Source organism: Schistocerca gregaria, chromosome 1, assembly GCF_023897955.1.
Source record: "Schistocerca gregaria isolate iqSchGreg1 chromosome 1, iqSchGreg1.2, whole genome shotgun sequence".
In the NCBI taxonomy this organism is placed as follows: domain Eukaryota; kingdom Metazoa; phylum Arthropoda; class Insecta; order Orthoptera; family Acrididae; genus Schistocerca; species Schistocerca gregaria.
Genome location: NC_064920.1, coordinates 497,674,700 through 497,691,193, shown reverse-complemented (window position 1 = coordinate 497,691,193; position 16,494 = coordinate 497,674,700). Strand labels below are relative to the sequence as shown.

General features: G+C 38.6%; 1 protein-coding gene across 1 annotated transcript in view; it reads right to left on the bottom strand.

Moving 5' to 3' along the window:
• The window catches only part of LOC126355181 (uncharacterized), a 131,402-nt gene that overhangs the window by 27,120 nt on the left and 87,788 nt on the right, over window positions 1–16,494 (bottom strand). The window contains exons 9-11 of the mRNA XM_050005438.1: window positions 16,058–16,398; window positions 15,752–15,818; window positions 15,286–15,669 (exon numbers count right to left, since the gene is read on the bottom strand). Coding sequence (XP_049861395.1) covers window positions 15,286–15,669; window positions 15,752–15,818; window positions 16,058–16,398 — 792 coding nt within the window. The remainder of the gene's footprint in view (window positions 1–15,285; window positions 15,670–15,751; window positions 15,819–16,057; window positions 16,399–16,494) is intronic.

Below are 16,494 nucleotides of genomic sequence, written 5' to 3'. Positions count from 1 at the left end.
AGTTGCAGGATGTTTCACAGCAGGATGTTGTGGAGAGGAGTTCTTCAGAAATCTTCTTGTGCAATAAGAGAAATGCTTAAAACATGGGAACCCACTGCAAAGTACATTGAAAATCATAATCTCAATAAAGCAATGGCTACACGCGCTGCAAGTTCATTTGGCGAAATAATGCTGTCACATTTTTGCCAGTGTTGTAGTATCAGCATAAACAAATGACTATAGACAGCTTCATAGAAAAAATGAGTTTGAAGCACATAATAAGACACACATAATTTTCTTTGAATAAATGGCATGAATAAGATAAAGCTTTTAGTACTTTTTCTCCACTAAACACATTATTGTATTTTACATTAATTTATATAGGATAAATTGTTTCACACTACAAGAAAGATTCTGGAATGAATTACACTTGCTATGTGAGGTTTCACTGCACTATTTTTATAAACCATACAACACTAATTTGTGAATGATCTAGGGTGTCAATATCAATCAACATATGACTGAACTCTGCGTTTTATTCAGCTCTTTTTATTTAAGCAGGGGGGCTGCATCTTCACGGGTACTGGAATCTATCAGGAAAGAAACATATTTGGATGGAATTGACTGCAGTATAAACTAAGGAGCCAACCTCAGCATTTGCCTAATTTGAAAATGGGAAACCACAAAAAACCATTTTCAAGGTTGCTGGCACGTGGACTCAAACCACCTCGTCTCTGAAATTAAGGGGTTGCTAGCTCAGCAGCTCAACTTGCAGAGCCATTCCAGTCAGAGCAGATTTAAGAAAAACTGATTGTTGTATATTGTTTTAAAATAAAGCAAAATGCATCGCAAAAAAGATGGTAGTCTGAAATTGCATGTGTTTCCTTTAATTGTGTATGCATGGTGCATGAATGCACGTATATGTTAAGATGTAATTTTGCATGGAATTGCTGTCTTCAGCTGTTATAATATTACAAGAGCGTAAATACATTTTGTACGAAAGAGAGGTGTGGGGGTTGTGGGAATGCAAGGCACAGTTGGCTCAGATGACTGCAAGCAGCGAACAATATAAAGAATGTGTCGCCATCACACACCCTTTCTGTTCTCCACAAACTGCTCTCCATTGTTCCGTAATGGAACTGGTTTTCATAACTGAGTACAGCCCAGGTGGCCAGATTGGCGATATTTTGGCATTTGCGCTACTAATGATAGAATATTCAGCAAATTTGTTTAAAGAAATGGAACTATCAACATTAAGGAGATATTTTCGTTTATCAATGGGTTTTTTGGGTGGCACTGGTAAATCCAAATGTATTTTTATGTACCGATTTAAATTTAATGTTATTTGTAATGATACTCACCACTCTGCTGTCTTGCGTAACACTGAAATATTGCAACTCCGAACTGAACTGAATAAAATATAGACAGGTCATAGCTGATAGTGGGTTGGATATTTAGACACTTTAAATCTATCGTTTGGCTTTGTTGACTATCGATAGTGCATATCCATTTTTCATTGCACAATCTAAAACCAAAGCACCTTTCAGGTAAACTACATGGCAACTAGGTCATGTGTAATTTCTTTTAGGTGATTTTGGGGGTGGGGGTGGGGCAGAGGAGGGGAGGGGGGAAGGAGGGAGTTCCCGATGGTTGCCTTATAATTCAATTACAAACTAAAGTCCCCGAAGGACCCAAGGAGCTATGTCATACCAACCAATATTGTGTCGACCATCTGCTTATTACATGATCTCGACTTCAGTATAGCAACTAGTCAGAACATTACTTTGTTAGTCTTTAACGTCAGCTTTTCCAATGTTAGGTTGCAATTTCTCATTCAAATAGCTGATCAGTTGCCTACGTAAGGCTGTGTATAACTCCATTCCATTACTACTATCAAGGAAAAATCAGGCTCTATTGTCCTCTGTATAGGAGTAAGGTATTATTTCATAATGCATGGATTCAGTATCATGAGATTTTTTAATGTTGAGTGTTTGATATGAAGGTGGCTGCAGTGGTCAGCTGAAACACGACTAATGACTGTTCTCATTTCATAAATAATGCAAAAAATTTGAATAATAAATAAAATATTTCTGAACACTGTAATGAAAGATGCAGCACTTTTGGAAAGCAATTTCAGGAACTCTTCACATTTTAGTAGTAGAAGTCTCCTACACAAACATAGGCCTCTGTGGCCATCATCATTCTAAGTAAACCAACTTCAAGTATGGGACCACGTTGTTATACAGATGAATGTTTCAGTAACTGCTGCTTGCTGCTAGTGATTTCCTCTGGAGGATGTAGGCTGCTTGCAGTGGCTGAAAACATTGTCTATGCCACAATGGAATAACACAGTCACATGTCCAGAAAATTTTTATTCAGTGAGCTCATATCAGCTTCTGCAACTGTTCAAAATTTCAAAGCCAGCTATCAGTTGCAACATTCTGAAGTGTGTTGTGCACTGGTGGAAGCATTGAAACAGTACATTACTCACATAAGAAAATAGTTTCAGATTATTTTGAAAACACTTTAAACATCTAACTGTTACACACGCCCAACAATTCCCACTGCTACATTTTATCTTTAAGTAAAACAGCCAACAAAAAGTGTACAGTATAGTGCCCTAAATATGATATAAAATCAGAAAATCCGTTTGTGTTCTTCAAAGAAAAAGAGTATGTGCGGATGGATATGTGTGTGTGTGTGTGTGTGTGTGTGTGTGTGTGTGTGTGTGTGCGAGTGTACACCTGTCCTTTTTTTCCCCTAAGGGAAGTCTTTCCGCTCCCGGGATTGGAATGACTCCTTACCCTCTCCCTTAAAACCCACATCCTTTCATTTTTCCCTCTCCTTCCCTCTTTCCTGACGAAGCAACTGCCAGTTGCGAAAGCTCGTAATTCTGTGTGTGTGTTTGTGTGTTTTGTTCATGTGCCTGTCTGCCGGCGCTTTCCCGCTTGGTAAGTCTTGGAATCTTTGTTTTTAATATGATTGTAAATAATGGTATATGTCATGGAGTATTAGGTTCTTTAAAATGACACTGTATTTAATTATTTATAGTTACAAATGTAGACCAGAAAAAATAAAAACACTATCACTTTTTGGACTAAAAATCTGTAATATGATTCAGATGGTCCAAAATATAATACTGTCATCCTTGGTAAGATTTAACCCTTTTTATGTTTTTGTAGACTATTTCTTGCACACATCAATTCCTATTTATGGTGATTTTTATTATCATGCATTATTTCTAGATAAGAACCCATAGTGTACTGTGTATGTAATATTTTTTGTAAGTTAGACAAAATATTAACTGAAAGGGATCAATGTTACCATGTGACATGGGCTACACTGAGCCCTCAAATTTGTTTTGCTATTAACACATTCAGAATAGTCCTGGGATAAATGTTAGCGTAGTGAAGCTGGATATCAGAGAAACATGCAATTCTATGAATATAATTACCAATCCATTACTTAAACACTTTACAAAAAACTTATACTGACAAAAAACATTAAACTTCTATTACGAAAATGCGCCCTAGAAATTTATACTAAATTCTACACCCATCAGCCTGTAACTCTAGTGGAGACAGCTTGCCAATCACATCTCAGAATGGGGCAGTGAACATATCAAGTTCTTTTGAAACCTATGTAGTTTTCATTGAGTCAGTGGTGTGAAGCACCATCACTTAGCCTACCTTTTCCTTTGTTGCAATTTTTTGATTAATATAAACATAGTGAAAAGTCTGCTTCCCCCCTCCCCCCCTCCAACTACTTTCACAATAAAAAAGTCATTTGGAAAAAGATTTTGACACTCACACTTAGTGAGTCTGAAGCATCAAAATCACTTTCATCAGTCTCCAGAGTCTCTGGCAGTTTCATTACACCAAGCTCATCTTCTGATGAAGAATTATTACACTTTTGGAAGAGATTATCTTGGACTTTCAAGAGTTCTTCATTAGCTGTGGATGACTTGGAACAATTAGTCTGAGGATCGTTTGTATCATTTGTACCTGCAGACAATATGAACTTCTTACGTAGTGCAGACATATTTTCATTTGATGACCTTTTCAGTGATTTGGGGCCAAAGTTCAATGCATGAACAGCTAAAACAGCTTTACCAGGGGGTTATGTCAATTTTCTTTCCTTATGTATTTGAAAGGGGGTATTGGTTTTTTTCTTTTTATATAGAGACTTTAAATAAGAAACCAGAGATTCAGCTACAGCTTCCTTTTTTTCTTCCGTATCCTGTTCACCAGGAAGTTTAGAGAGTACAGCTACTTTTTAGAGTGGGAATATTCCACATGCCATGAACTCATTTTGGAGATTAAGATGAATCTCACCCCCTAGACAATTTATGAATTTGTTATGAAGGGATGAAAACATAGCCTTTGGTACTGTTGAGAACGGTGGATTGCTCATTTTGTCCCTTTACTATCACTGTGACACTCTCCCATGGATCAAACAAAACTGTGACCACTCACACTGCCCTTCTCTATATATGTTCAATATCCCCCGTTAGTCCTATTTGGTACTGGTCTCACACACTTGAGCAATATTTTAGAACTGGTCGCACGAGTGACTTGTAAGCAATCACCTTTGTAGACTGATTGCACTTCTCCAGTATTCTACCAATAAACTGACGTCTACCATCTGCTTTACCAACAACTGAGCCAATGTGACCAATCCACTTCATATCCCTACAAAGGGTTACACCCAGGTATTTGTATGAGTCAACCGATGCTAACAATGACTCACTGATATTATAATCATACAACATAACATGCTTTTTTTCATTTTGCAAACAGCACAATACTACATTTCTGAACATTTGAAACAAATTGCCAATCTTTGTAGCGCTTTGAAATCTTATCAAGATCCGACTGAGTATTTATGCAGCTTCTTTCAGACAGTACTTCATTATAGATAACTCCATCTTCTGCAAAAACTATTAATATTGTCACAAGGTTATTAATTAAGATGCAGCCTGAACAGCAAGAGTTGCAACAAACTTCCCTGGGGCACACCCAAAGTTACTTCTTTTTTGACAATGAGTATCCACCCAACATAACATACTGCCTCCTCCCTACCAAAAAGTTCTCAGTCCAGTCACAAATTTCACTGACACTCCATATAAATTTACTTTTGACAGTAGGCGTTGGTGCAGCTTTGAGTCAAATGCTTTTCAGCGATCAAAAAATACTTTATCTCCATGACTGCCTTGATCCAAAGCTTTCAGTATGTCCTATGAAAAAGCTGAGTTGCATTTCACATGATTGATGTTTCCGGAGTCCATACTGGTCGGCAGTTAGGAGGTCATTATTTTCAACATACTTCATTATGTTTGAGCTCAGATGATGTTCTAAGATTCTACAGCAAATCAATGTCAAGGATACTGGAGAGTAGTTTTGCGAATAATTTCCACTAGCCTTCTTGTAGACTGGTGTGAATTGTGCTTTTTTCCAAGAACTGGGCACAGATTTTTGTTTCACAGATGTACGATTGATTATAGGTTAGAAGAGGGGCTAACTCAGCTGCAAATTCAGTAAAGTATCTAACAGGAATTCCATCGGGGCCTGAAGCTTTGTTCAATTTTAATGATTTCAGCTGTTTCTCAACACCACTGACGCCAATACCTATTTCATTCATCTTTTCAATGGTATAAGGATTAAACTGGGGCAGGTCTCCTATGTTTTCCTCTGTAAAGGAACATTTGAAAACAGAGTTAAGCATTTCAGCTTTAGCTTTGCTACCCTCAATTTCAGTTCTGTCTCATTTGCTGGGGACTGGACACTAACTTTGGTGCCACTAACAGCTTTTACATTTACCAGAATTTCTTTGGGTTCTGTGAAAGATCACTTGACAATATTCTGCTATGGTAGTTACTGAAGGCATCACGCATTGCTCTCTTAACAGCCAAACACATTTCATTCAGCATCTCTCTATCTATAGCCCCACACTTTGTTTTACATCTATTATGCTGTTATCGAATGTATACCATGAAGGTTCCCTCCCATTATGAACTGTTCTACTGGGTACATATTTTTCCAGTACATGATCAATTATATATTCTTTTGCAGTTGAGCAAGAGTTCCTGTACATGCTCCTGCCCTGTGATGAAAGTTTCAAGTTATTCACTGAGATGTGACACTAACTATTTCTTTATCTAGTTTAGTGAACATATATATACCTTTCTACTTGTTTTAGTTGTCCTTAGTTTTCTACATGTTTTATTTCAGATGAATGCTTCTTATCCTGGCTTTGAAAAGTGATTATGGATGTAATCTCATAACAATCCGACAAAATCTAGTGCTCATCCATCTACAAAATAATTTTGATAAACAAAACCAGTTTTTCAAAGATAAAACATAATTTATTTCAACTGCGAACTTTGAAAACTCCAACTGCTGCTTCATATGTCTACCATACCGGTTTGCAGGTGGTGTATTTGTCGCAATAGAGAAGAAACTCAAATCCACTGACATAGAAATTGAAGCTGCATGGGTAATTATTTGGGCACAACTCCGTATCAGAGGTTGGCATAAAAATAATAGTTGGATGTTTCTAGTGCCCACCAGACTCATCTCCTGATGTAACTGAAAACTTTAGAGAAAACCTCATTTCACTTGCATGCAAGGTCCACATTCAAACCATAATCACTGATGGAGACTTCAATCATCCAACAATTAGTTACAGTGTTATTAGTGGCAGGCATGATATGACATCATGTGAAACATTACTGCATGCCTTTCCTGAAAACTATGTAGAACAGATAGAAAGGAACACCACTTGTGATGGAAATATATTAGACCTAATGGACACAGACAGACTTGACCTCTTTGAGGATGTCTACATCAAAACTGATATCAGTGACCATGACATGATTGTGGGAACAATGACTGTAGACAAACTATATCTCAAGTTTAAAAGAATAGCTGATCATGCACTGAATAAATATGTACCCAGCAGAACAAAAATGGCTCTAAGCACTAAGGGACTTAACATCTGAGGTCATCAGTCCTCTAGACTTAGAACAACTCTAACCTAACTAACCTAAGGATGTCACACACGTCCATGCCTGAGGCAGGATTCGAAACTGTGACCATGGCAGGTGCACGGTTCTGGACTGAAGCGCCTAGAACCGCTCGGCCACAGCGGCCTGCCCCAGTAGAACAGTTCACATTGGGAGGGTCACTCCACAGTATGCAGCATTGTAAAGAAACTTCTAAAGAAACAGAGATTACTGCATAATAAGTGTAAATCAAAGCGTAGGACTGTAGATAGAAAGATGCCGAATGAAACACATGAGGCTGTCAAGAGAACAATAGCTCAATTCAGTCGACATAAAAGTTTTCTGGGTATGCTTCCAATGACTACCGAAGCAGAATATTATTGTGTGATTATTCACTAAACCCAAAGAAATTCCCGTCAAATGTAAAGGCTTTTTGTGGCACTATAGATAGTGTCTAGCCCTCAGCAAATTAGACAGTAATTGAAATTTAGGGTAGCAATGCAAAAGGTGAAATGTTTAACTCTGTTTTCCAATGTTCCTTTAGAAAGGAAAATGCCTGTGAATTGCCCCAATTTAATACTGACAAGATGAATGAAATAAATAAATATTAGTGTTAATGGTGTTGAGAAACAGCTGAAATTGTTAAAACCAAACAAAGCTACAGGCTCCAATGGAATCCCTGTCAGATTCTATACTGAATCTGCAGCTGAGTTAACCCCTCGTCTAACCACAATGTACCGTAGATCCCTTGAACAAAAAACCATGCCCAGTTCTTGGCAAATGGCACAGTTCACACCCTTCTACAAGAAGGGTAGTAGAAGTGATCCATAAAGTTACCGTCCAACATCCTTGACATTGATTTATTATAGAATCTTAGAATGCATTCTGAGTGCTAACAAAATACGGCATCCTGAACAGAATGACCTACTCAACGAGCATGGAATTCAAAAACACCAATCAGGTGAAACCCATCTTGCACTTTTCTCAGATGACATACTGAAAGCTTTGGATCATGCCAATCAGGTAGATGCATATTACATCCCCCCTCTCCACGGAAAGCATTTGACTCAGTACCACTCCTATGCTTAGTGTCAAAAGTACACTCATATGAGGTATCAAGTGAAATTTGTGACTGGGCTGAGGACTTTTTGGTAGGGAGGACACAGCATGTTACCTTGCATGGAGAGTCATCAGATGTAGAAATAACTTTGGGCATGCCCCAGGGAAGGATGCTGGACCATTTTTGTTCAGGTTGTACATTAATGACCTGACAGACAATATCAATAGTAAAATCAGGCTTTCTGCAGTTATCTATAATGAAGTATAAACGCATAGGCTTCTGTGGCCAGATTCAGTCGACATAAAAGTTTTGTGGGTATTAAAATGCGTCATAATGTATGAAACTACTGCTGATGGAGAAAAACTGACATTTCGGCCATGATTGCAGTGGCCTTCTTCTGGGTCTACTAATGAAGTACTATCCAAAAGTAGCTGCATAAATATTCAGTTCGATCTTGATAAGATTTCACAGTGGAGCGAAGACTAGTAACTTGCTTCAAATGTTCAAAAATGCAAAATTTTGAGAGTCACAGAGATACTGCAAATGAACTGAACTGGAAGATTCTTTGAAGAGAGACGTAAGTCTATTAACAGTGAAAGTCTATTAACAGAATTTCAAGAGGTGGTTTCAGATGATGACTCTAGGAATATACTACAATCTCCCACGTATTGCTCACATGGGGACTGTAAGGATAGGATTTAGTTACTGCACGCACAGAGACATTGAAACAACCATTCTTCCCATGCTCAATTTTTGAGTGGGACTGGAAGGAACCCTAGTAACTAGTGCAATGGAACATACTCTCTGCCATGCACCTCACAGTGGCTTGCAGAGTATAGATATAGATGTAGAGTTCGTCACTAAAAATCAAATTTCTTGGGATTTCAGCAGATTCAGATAAAAAGGATCATAACTGAGGTGGGAACTGTACAAGACAGCATGACAATGACTCAGGTTTCAAAAGTTCCTACTTGAAACAAGACTTACAGTGCCTTACACACACAAAATACGTCCTACACAGACTTATCACTTGTTAACTATCAGCAAATCCACTTTCAAAAAGAAAACTGTACTTATCAATGCAACTAGCAATTCTGTTGTTTGAAGACCCATTCTGGATTCAAAATGACATGTAAGGCGGCTTGTAAAGTACAGACATGCATTTTTTTTTTTATTTGTAATTTCTACGGATATGTACATTTTTTACTTGTAATACCCTTAACACTAATAAATAATTTTATTTGTTGTCAATTATCTTGATGTGGTGTTAGGATTTGCAATCAGCAATTACGTGCACTGTACGTCCCTTGGTATTTTTTAATTGTCCCATCATGTAATGTAAACTTAGCTCAACTTTGTGAACACCAAATGCCAACATAAATACAAAACTAAACAATACAACAACAGCCTAATTGAATTGTTAGCATTAATGAACCTTTGTTACACAACAGAATTCAAAGACCTCTCTTAATACAGACAAGTTTAACAGCAAACTTAGAGCCCCGAGTTTGTTCCTGGTGCCTCTAATGTTCTTGATTTGCATTACTGACCTAACGATTACAGTTAAACACTGCAAAAATAGTAATGCTTGTTGGTGATACAATGATCAAAGGGCCCAACTTCAGATTGCAGGATGCAGCCCAATCACTAACCAGATATGTATACAAATTGCTCACAGCAAATCTTTCAAAAATTAGAACAATACCGTTTCAGGTAACAAATAGAAGACTTCCTTTCCCTGAAATGGATATTAAAAATTGAAAAATTAATGAAATCACAAACACAAAATTCTTAGGCATCTGGATAGTCAATCAGTAAAGCTGGTATGAGCAAACTGATCAGCAACTCAGGAAACTTAATTCAGCTTGCTTTGCACTGAGTCATTTCTTAGTTTACTAACAGAGAAACAATGCTGAATGCCTTATTTTGAAACTTTTAGTTATGTAATCTCCTGTGCTATAATCTTTGGGGAAAATGTTGCAGGAGTAGAAAAAGTTTTCAAACTTCAAAAATAAGAATTAAGGTTAATATAGGGAGTATCTAACAGAACATCTTGCAATATCTCTAAGTGTCTCAGCATATTTATTATTACAAGTCTGTATACATATACTCACAGATGATGCCTTTCACAGTATGCTGATGTTATAGCTCCATATTTAGCAATTATATACAACCACTCACTCACAGAAAGTTCCATACCTAAAGACTGGAAAATTGCTAAAGTCACGCCAATGCCCAAAAAGGGAAATAGGAATAATCCGCTGAATTACAGGTCCATATTACCTATGTCGATTTGCAAACAGTGTTTTGGAACATAAACTGTGTTCGAACATTATGAATTATCTCAAAGAAAATGATTTATTGGCACATAGTCAGCACGGATTCAGGAAACATCGTTCTTGCGAAACACAACTAGCTCTTTATACTCATGAGGTAATGAGTGCTATTGACAGGGGATGTCAAATTGATTCCATATTTTTACATTTCCAGAAGGCTTTTGACACCATTCCCCACAAGTGTCTTCTAACCAAACTGTGTGCCCATGAACCATGGACCTTGCCGTTGGTGGGGAGGCTTGCTTGCCTCAGCGATATAGATAGCCGTACCGTAGGTGCAACCATAACGGAGGGGTATCTGTTGAGAGGCCAGACAAATGTGTGGTTCCTGAAGAGGGGCAGCAGCCTTTTCAGTAGTTGCAGGGGCAACAGTCTGGATGATTGACTGATCTGGCCTTGTAACACTAACCAAAACGGCCTTGCTGTGCTGGTACTGCGAACGGCTGAAAGCAAGGGGAAACTACGGCCGTAATCTTTCCCGAGGGCATGCAGCTTTACTGTATGATTAAATGATGATGGCATCCTCTTGGGTAAAATATTCCGGAGGTAAAATAGTCCCCCATTCGGATCTCCGGGCGGGGACTACTCAAGAGGATGTCGTTATCAGGAGAAAGAAAACTGGCGTTCTACGGGTCGGAGCATGGAAAAAGTTCGGTGGCAGGAGGAACAAGACTTCTGGTCAGGTGACTACATGGTTATAAACACAAAATCGAATAGGGGTAATGCAGGAGTAGCTTTAATAATGAATAGGAAAATAGCAATGCGGGTAAGCTACTACAAACAGCATAGTGAACGCATTATTGTGGCCAAGATAGGTACGAAGCCCACACCTACTACAGTAGTACAAGTTTATACGCCAACTAGCTCTGCAGATGGCGAAGAAATTGAAGAAATGTATGATCAAATAAAAGAAATTATTCAGATAGTGAAGGGTGACGAAAATTTAATAGTCATGGGTGACTGGAATTCGGTAGTAGGAAACGGGAGAGAAGGAAATGTAGTAGGTGAATATGGATTGGGGCTAAGAAATGAAAGAGGAAGCCGCCTGGTAGAATTTTGCACAGAGCACAATTTAATCATAGGTAACACTTTGTTCAAGAATCATAAAAAAAGACTGTATACATGGAAGAAGCCTGGAGATACTGACAGGTTTCAGATAAATTATATAATGGTACGACAGAGATTTAGGAACCAGATTTTAAATTGTAAGACATTTCCAGGGGCAGATGTGGACTCTGACCACAATCTGTTGGTTATGACCTGTAGATTAAAACTGAATAAACTGCAAAAAGGTGGGAATTTAAGGAGATGGGACCTGGATAAACTAAAAGAACCAGAGGTTGTACGGAGTTTCAAGGAGAGCATAAGGGAGCAATTGACAGGAATGGGGGAAAGAAATACAATAGAAGAAGAATGGGTAGCTTTGAGGGATGAAGTAGTGAAGGCAACAGAGGATCAAGTAGGTAAAAAGACGAGGGCTAGTAGAAATCCTCGGGTAACAGAAGAAATATTGAATTTAATTGATGAAAGGAGAAAATATAAAAATGCAGTAAATGAAGCAGCCAAGAAGGAATACAAACGTCTCAAAAATGAGGTCGACAGGAAGTGCAAAATGGCTAAGCAGGGATGGCTAGAGGACAAATGTAAGGATGTAGAGGCTTATCTCACTAGGGGTAAGATAGATACTGCCTACAGGAAAATTAAAGAGACCTTTGGAGAAAAGAGGACCACTTGTATGAATATTAAGAGCTCAGATGGAAACCCAGTTCTAACCAAAGAAGGGAAAGCAGAAAGGTGGAAGCAGTGTATAGAGGGTCTATACAAGGGCGATGTACTTGAGGACAATATTATGGAAATGGAAGAGGATGTAGATGTAGATGAAATGGGAGATACGATACTGCTTGAAGAGTTTGACAGAGCACTGAAAGACCTGAGTCGAAACAAGGCCCCTGGAGTAGACAACATTCCATTGGAACTACTGACGGCCTTGGGAGAGCCAGTCCTGACAAAACTCTACCATCTGGTGAGCAAGATGTATGAGACAGGCGAAATACCCTCAGACTCAAAGAGGAATATAATAATTCCAATCCCAAAGAAAGCAGGTGTTGACAGATGTGAAAATTACCGAACTATCAGTTTAACAAGTCACAGCTGCAAAATACTAACGCGAGTTCTTTACAGACGAATGGAAAAACTAGTAGAAGCCGACCTCGGGGAAGATCAGTTTGGATTCCGTAGAAATGTTTGAACACGTGAGGCAATACTGACCCTACGACTTATCTTAGAAGAAAGATTAAGGAAGGGCAAACCTACGTTTCTAGCATTTGTAGACTTGGAGAAAGCTTTTGACAATGTTGACTGGAATACTCTCTTTCAAATTCTGAAGGTGGCAGGGATAAAATACAGGGAGCGAAAGGCTATTTACAATTTGTACAGAAACCAGATGGCAGTTATAAGAGTCGAGGGACATGAAAGGGAAGCAGTGGTTGGGAAGGGAGAGACACAGGGCAGTAGTCTATCCCCGATGTTATTCGATCTGTATATTGAGCAAGCAGTGAAGGAAACAAAAGAAAAATTCGGAGTAGGTATTAAAGTCCATGGAGAAGAAATAAAAACTTTGAGGTTCGCCGATGACATCGTAATTCTGTCAGAGACGGCAAAGGACTTGGAAGAGCAGTTGAACGGAATGGATAGTGTCTTGAAAGGAGGATATAAGATGACCATCAACAAAAGCAAAATGAGGATAATGGAATGTAGTCGAATTAAATCAGGTGATGCTAAGGGAATTAGATTAGGAAGTGAGACACTTAAAGTAGTAAAGGAGTTTTGCTATTTGGGGAGCAAAATAACTGATGATGGTCAGAGTAGAGAGGATATAAAATGTAGACTGGCAATGGCAAGGAAAGCGTTTCTGAAGAAGAGAAGTTTGTTAACATCAAGTATAGATTTAAGTGTCAGTAACTCATTTCTGAAAGTATCTGTATGGAGTGTAGCCATGTATGGAAGTGAATCATGGACGATAAATAGTTCGGACAAGAAGAGAATAGAAGCTTTCGAAATGTGGTGCTACAGAAGAATGCTGAAGATTAGATGGGTAGATCACATAACTAATGAGGAAGTATTGAATCGGATTGGGGAGAAGAGAAGTTTGTGGCACAACTTGACCAGAAGATGTGATCGGTTGGTAGGACATGTTCTGAGGCATCAAGGGATCACCAATTTGGTATTGGAGGGCAGTGTGGAGGGTAAAAATCGTAGAGGGAGACCAAGAGATGACTACACTAAGCAGATTCAGAAGGATGTAGGTTGCAGTAGGTACTGGGAGATGAAGAAGCTTGCACAGGATAGAGTAGCATCAAACTAGTTTCAGGACTGAAGACCACAACAACAACAACATGGAATATCGCCTCAGTTGTGTGACTGGATTCCGATTTGCTGTCAGAAAGGTCACAGTTCGTAGTAATAGACGGAAAGTCATCGATCAAAACCAAAGTAACATCGGGCGTTACCCAAGGAAGTGTTATAGGCCCTCTATTGTTCCTGACCTATATTAACGACATAGGAGACAATCGGAGTAGTCCTCTTCGATTATTTGCCGATGATGCTGTCATTTACCATCTTGTAAAGTCATTAGAGGACCAAAACAAATTGCAAAATGATTTAAATATATCTGTGGCGTGAAAAGTGGCAACTGACCCTGAATAAAGAAAAGTGTGAAGTTATTTACAGGAGTACTAAAGGAAATCTGTTAAACTTTGACTATGCAATAAGTCGCACAAATCTAAAGGCTGTATATTCAACTAAATACTTAGGGATTACAATTACAAATAACCTAAATTGGAACGATAACACAGATAATGTTGTGGTAGAGCTAATCAAAGACTGAGATTCATTGGCAGAACACTTAGAAGGTGCAACAGATCTACTAAAGAGACTGCTTACACTATGCTTGTCCATTTCTGGAGTAATGCTGTGCGATGTGGGATCCAAACCAGGTAGGACTGATGGATGACATCGAAAAAGGTCGAAATACTAATAATGTACTATTGTGAAATAGGGGAGATAGTGCCACAGACATGATACGTGAATTGCAGTGGCAATCATGAAAACAAAAGCATTTTTCGCTGTGATGCAATCTTCTCATGAAATTTCAATCACCAGATTTCTCCTCTGATTTCAAAAACATTCTGTTGGCACCCACCTACACAGCGAGAAATGATCATCACGATAAAATAAGAGAAATCGGGGCTTGCACAAAAAAATTTAAGTGCTCATTTTTCGCGCACACCGTTAGAGAGGGGAATGGTAGAGAGACAGCTTGAAGGTGGTTCATTGAACCCTCTGCCAGGCACTTAATTGTGAATAGCAGAGTAATCACATAGATGTAGCCAATAACATGGAATTCCTTCAACTGAATTGTGGCATTCAGAATCATGGCACAAGACAGATGAAACTTTTCCACCTATACACTGTAACCCTCATGACAGTACACAAAGGAGTTAGTGACTCAGCTATAAAAGTGTTCAATTTGGTTTTCATCGAAATAAACAAGCAAATAAAAAATGAACACATATTGAAAAGAAAACTGAATGCGTTCCTTATAGATCAAACATTCTGTAAAATAAAGGAATTCGTAGAGTTAAAAGACATCCCTCAGTTTAAGGATAGTGGAAACCAGCATGGTAAAAACACCCATTCAAAAGAAAAATGTGGTACTACTTCTTACGTAACGGAAAAAAGGTGCACTTTTACTAAAATTTTGAAGATGAAAATATAAATTTATTCATTTATTAGATTACAAATGAGTACTTTCATTTATTCTCTTATTTTTAAGCACTTACTTAAACTTATGTCAGTACATTACAGGTTGCAAATGGGTAAGGTTCAAAGAATCAAAATCTCTTTACCTGGGATGAGCATTCAGCAATATAGTCAATATCTTGCCGGCTAATCGTAGTATTCTTGTCCAACCCATCGTCTTCTAAGCGGTACTTAACCTTAAGGTAATAGCGCAAAACCTTTTTCAAAATCATAAGATCTCTTTCTAACTTTGTAAAATACTTCAGCAACAAAGAGCATGCGTTGCACACAATGTCATTCCATGATACAATAACAAAAGCACCGTCGCCCATAAGACTGCCAATGTTTTCCAGGAGATTAGCGTTGACAGACAGTAATTCCATTAACCAGACACCGCCATCAGAAATAATCACATCGCAAATGAAACATTTACTTTTCCTTGGTACTTCTGTGGATGGTTTTCCAACAACGTTACCATTTTCTTCCACCATCTGAAGAGGACAGAAAGCTTTTCGTATAGGGAACAAAAACACCTATATCCTACGTACCGCAGAACACAAAATATAAACATACCGCCAATTGAGCAGAAACACAATCGGGATGCTTTCCTTTACTTCTCAAATGACATCCGAGTCCGAGTACAAATTATAATCTTTGACTTTGTTAATACAATCTCAGCGAGCTCAATACTAAACTTAGACAGACCGGCCATGGTGAGCAGAGAAAAAACAGAACAAACACTGCGACGTGAGTTACAGTCCTGCAGGCAGTCAACGAATTTTAAGAAAGTCCTTCCATCTAGTAGAATTTAATAAGAATTAAAAGAATTATTTAGAGGTAGGGTACCAAAAATGCTTGAGCACCACAGGTTTCCTGCACCTTGCAGGTCTTTTTTGGTGCAGTGTATCGCTCTCCACAGTAGTAACTGGTGTGGCTGAGTCAACAGTTGCCAGCAAAGGGTATCCCACTACTGCTGCTATCTGATATCGAACTATTTTTTTCTCTGCTCCCAATGAAAGATCCCCCACCGCCAACGGAGTGTCTCCTACTGCCAGTTGGGTGAGCACCGCCCTCGTTGAGATTTCCTGCGCCTCTGTAGAGGTCTCCCCCGCCGCTGCAGATAAGGTGTTTGTGACAGCATTTGTAAGTTTGAGTGCCGCTAGTTTGGACAGCACTTCCTCTTCCATATCATACAGTAATTTGATCTGGCACGAAGCTGCCTGTAATATTTGAGAATTAATAGCTCTCATTAGGTATGTCACACATAAACACACAAATGTTTGGAAAACAATAAAACACAATTTATATACGATTTC